Here is a 4,197-nt window from a genome sequence, read left to right on the forward strand (position 1 = left end):
GTTTCTCCCCTCACTTGTCCACGCTGCTTACACCCACAAGTTCTCCAAGAGTCCTCGGCAAGACACCACCAGGACCCCCCTCCACCTCTCCTCCGCTCCACTTCATTCGCAGACAGCCTTGCGCACTCATTTTGGATCGTCTTTCCGCGCATTCCAGCAGGGGACATCCGTGCGTAATAACGTTATTACGCACGACTTCGGCTGTAGAAAATACGCACCAGGGTGTCGTTTGGTAATTTTATTGTATTCTTTTAATATGTGGCTACATTTCTAGACTTTTGTTGAGGTGTTTGTGTTCTTTTTGGTGTATTGAGAACGCGTAAAATACACAGGCATCACTTTAGTGCTGGTGCGTAACGTGGTTGTTTGTGCAGGTGTAATGCAACAGGTGTCTGATATTGTTGGACGGAATAATAAGTGCAAATAATCGGAGAGAGAGAGAGAAAGAGAGAGAGAGGGAGTGAGAGAGAGAGAGACCCCCTGGAGACAAACTAAGAGAGGAAGAGGAGGAGGCCGCCGGTCTGAGAGAAGAGGAGAGAGTGAGGGAGTGAGGGAGTGTTTTAAAGCCCACTGGAGGCATGATGTCCTACATTAAGCAACCCCATTACGCCGTGAACGGGTTAACACTGTCCGGCCCGGGCATGGATCTGCTCCACACCGCCGCCGTTGGATACCCGAGTGAGTATTTAGAACTTCATTCATGACTTTATGCGTAAAAGCTTCACAAAATGCTGAAAATGTAAAGAAATTCGATATTTTTTTTTACTTCTGCATCCAGTATGAACATGTGTTGACTTGACCTATAAGTGTAGAGGATTATCAGAGGAGTCAAACAATAAAAAAAAAAAGTGTGTGAATGGAAACGCAGCTTGTTCTCACACGGACTTAAAACAAACCTCAATCTGTAACCCAGATTTACCGAAATTATGCTGTTTGGGTTTGCTTTGTGGTTGGTTTGCAACATCTGGCATCCTTGCCAGAAGGGTACCATTTCTGAAATTTAAAACTGAAATTTTATTTCATAATTTACTTGCGTATGTTTGTGTTATTTGTACATTAAATGTTGTAAATGTTGTATTTTGATTTATTACACAAATCTAATGTAGCGATTCATAAAAATATGAAAACAATTATAGCAATTATTACAACGTAAAATAAAACAGGAGTGATAATTGTAGTGACAGTAATATAATGTATATAATGACTCTAATATAATAATGTATGATAATTAATTAGTAATTGATGATTAATTTACACAGGTACCCCACGTAAACAACGTCGGGAACGCACCACCTTCACCAGGGCCCAGCTGGACATCCTGGAGGCTTTGTTTGCCAAAACCCGCTATCCAGACATCTTCATGAGGGAGGAGGTGGCCCTCAAGATCAACTTACCTGAGTCCAGAGTACAGGTAATAGAATGGAAAATGAATATTTGCAGTATATATCGAATAACAGCAATGTACTAATGCATATCTACATGTGCGTCTATCGCCAATTAATAACTGATCAATATCTGAATATCCGTCACTCAGGTGTGGTTCAAGAACCGCCGTGCCAAATGCCGCCAACAGCAGCAACAAAGCACAGGCCAGTCCAAACCGCGGCCCCCCAAAAAGAAGTCCTCCCCAGCCCGTGAAGCGAGCGCCGAGGCCACCGCCAACCCCGCCAACGGACCCTACAGCCCACCGCCTCCTCCACCGGGCACCGCCATCACCGCCAGTTCCAGCTCTGCCAGCGCCACCGTGTCCATCTGGAGCCCGGCGTCCATCTCCCCACTGCCGGACCCCCTGTCCGCTTCCACTACCCCCTGCATGCAGCGTGCCGCCACCTACCCCATGACCTACAGCCAGGCCCCGGCCTACAGCCAGAGCTACACGGGTTCCTCCTCTTACTTCACCGGCCTGGACTGCAGCTCCTACTTATCACCCATGCACCCGCAGCTGTCGGGCACAGGGGGGGCCCTCAGCCCCATCACCGCCTCTTCAATGGGCGGACCCCTCAGCCAGTCCCCGGCGTCCCTCTCCTCACAAGGCTACACGGCCGCCTCACTGGGCTTTGGAGCCGTCGACTGCCTGGACTACAAGGACCAATCTGCCTGGAAACTCAATTTCAATGCCACTGACTGTCTGGACTACAAAGACCAGAGCTCCTGGAAGTTCCAGGTCTTGTAATTATCATCAAATGAGGGGTGGAGAAGGAGTGGACATGAGAGCGGGGTGCTGAATACACACAATTCCCAATTCTCAATTCCCAATCATCAAACCTAGAAACCAACGGTGACAATGAAGAAGTTCAACTGAGTGGTGTAGAAGGTCCAACTTGTGCCTTTTACAGGGCAAGAAACCGTATTTGGTCTCTTAAAACAGATCTCACACACCAACAAGACAGTAGAACTATGCTCATTTAATATCATGAATTATTAATTATTATCAAGCATGGAAAATATTTCAACTTTCTGGTCTTAAAATGATGAATTCCAAGTATTGGATCAACGATATCACTGATGACTTCCTGACTGGAAGTAACAGGGCACTTTATTTGTACCAACACGTCAGTAGTACTCTTAGAAATTGTACATTTTGTGTATTCTCAACAGCCTTGATAGCAACACGGACCATTGGTGACAATCAAAGTGTTGACATGCAAGCCGACAGTTCAACTCCGCACCCAACAGAGGAGCTGATCGATGCTGATGACCCCCCGCCCCCGGTAGCCTTGTTTGATACGGACCCCCTCCATCCTGTGTGTGATACAAGCCAAGAGGGTGGAGTGTGAGTCCCTGAAGTGACTGCAGTACAAACCCGTTGCCTTTGCCTTTGAGCATGCTTGGAATCATCAAGAGAACGGCTCACGCGTTGTTAGTTTAATAGGATCAACTCCTAATTTGGGCAACAATGGCTGCATTGTGGCTGTTGGCACTCAAGAACTAAAGACCCCCCCCCCCCCCCCCACGTCACCCCATGTCACCCCATGTTCCTTTTCACGGGACGTTAGCAGACGACGTTCTGCCTACTATGTTTCATTGACTTTATTATTATTATTATTATTATTATTATTATTATTTTTGTGAGAGGCTCAAAGACTGCACCACAGAAAGGGAAAGGAGGTGCCAATCCGCCCCCCCCCCTTAGCACAGAGAGTTCGGTGTCTCTCAAATCCAATTTGTAAAGATGTGATGCGTACCAATATATGTATTTCATGTATCTTTGATTTTTTTTTAATGTATTAGATTTCATATTGTTATGTTTCTTTCAACATTTGTGGATTCGTCAAAATAACAAAAAAAACTGTGTTAATTTGTTTTGAAGTTGCTATTATTATTATTATTATTATCAGTATTATTACTGTCACCGTTCATATGATTTCTTCAGATGACATTTGCGAAAATGCTTTTTGTAAATATTCAATCGCATCTGACGTGCGCCCGCCATGCAACAATCGTATTATGAAATCTTAGACAACTGCCAACTTTTCACGTTTTTCCTGTTTCTATTTTTCTTATTATTATTTTCAAACTCAGGGTTTTATCGGATGAAAGTAGCAGTAATAGGAAGACGGACGTTTATGCTTCTTAGTGGTTTACTGTACTTTTATCTTTTGCGTAAATACATCATGAATGATTCTTTTTTTTCTTTTTGTATTTGATTTCATTTGTCTCCTGTGTTTGACCAGTCGCACCGCTACCTTGCTAGATAGATATTAAACAACTTTATTTAAACGCCGCGTCTGGCGTCTTCTCTTCTTATTTAGCAGTTGTCGACATAAGCCTATCCCAGCTGTCTTCAGGCGAGAGGCGGGGTACACCCCGGACTGGTGGCCAGCCAATCCCAGGGCACATATAGACAAACAACCATTCACACTCACATTCATACCTATGGACAATTTGGAGTGGCTAATTAACCTAGCATGTTTTTGGAATGTGGGAGGAAACCGGAGTACCCGGAGAAAACCCACGCATGCACAGGGAAAACATGCAAACTGTGGAATTGAACCCTGGTCTCCTAGCTGTGAGGTCTGCGCGCTAACCACATGACCGCCGTGCCGTCTAATTTTCATCACAGTAAATAAACAAACCAGAGATGGCCAAGGGTGGGAAAAGACAAAATAAGAAGCCAAAAAGTTACCACTTCCACACAAAATAGGAGGAGAACTCGTTCATTCATTCATTCATTTTCTACCGCTTATCCTCACGAGG

General features: G+C 44.8%; 1 protein-coding gene across 1 annotated transcript; it reads left to right on the plus strand.

Annotated features, from left to right (window-relative positions):
• Positions 1 to 3,725, plus strand: LOC131135059 (homeobox protein otx5-like). Its single transcript, XM_058080869.2, has 3 exons — positions 1 to 678; positions 1,260 to 1,411; positions 1,535 to 3,725. The coding sequence occupies exons 1-3, from the start codon at positions 579 to 581 to the stop codon at positions 2,171 to 2,173; spliced, it is 891 nt and encodes a 296-aa protein (XP_057936852.2). The 5' UTR covers positions 1 to 578; the 3' UTR covers positions 2,174 to 3,725.
• The last annotated feature ends 472 nt before the right edge of the window (positions 3,726 to 4,197 follow it).

The sequence above is a fragment of the Doryrhamphus excisus genome, linkage group LG8, assembly GCF_037039965.1.
Source record: "Doryrhamphus excisus strain RoL-2023G ecotype Guam linkage group LG8, RoL_Dexc_Guam_v1.1, whole genome shotgun sequence".
NCBI classification, from domain to species: domain Eukaryota; kingdom Metazoa; phylum Chordata; class Actinopteri; order Syngnathiformes; family Syngnathidae; genus Doryrhamphus; species Doryrhamphus excisus.

Excerpts from the sequence above, each read along its gene's own strand:
- LOC131135059 (XM_058080869.2), top strand. The coding sequence starts at position 579 with ATGATGTCCTACATTAAGCAACCCCATTACGCCGTGAACGGGTTAACA. Across the intron at positions 679-1,259 it reads CGCCGCCGTTGGATACCCGA|GTACCCCACGTAAACAACGT; the intron begins GTGAGTATTTAG and ends TAATTTACACAG. Across the intron at positions 1,412-1,534 it reads TACCTGAGTCCAGAGTACAG|GTGTGGTTCAAGAACCGCCG; the intron begins GTAATAGAATGG and ends TCCGTCACTCAG.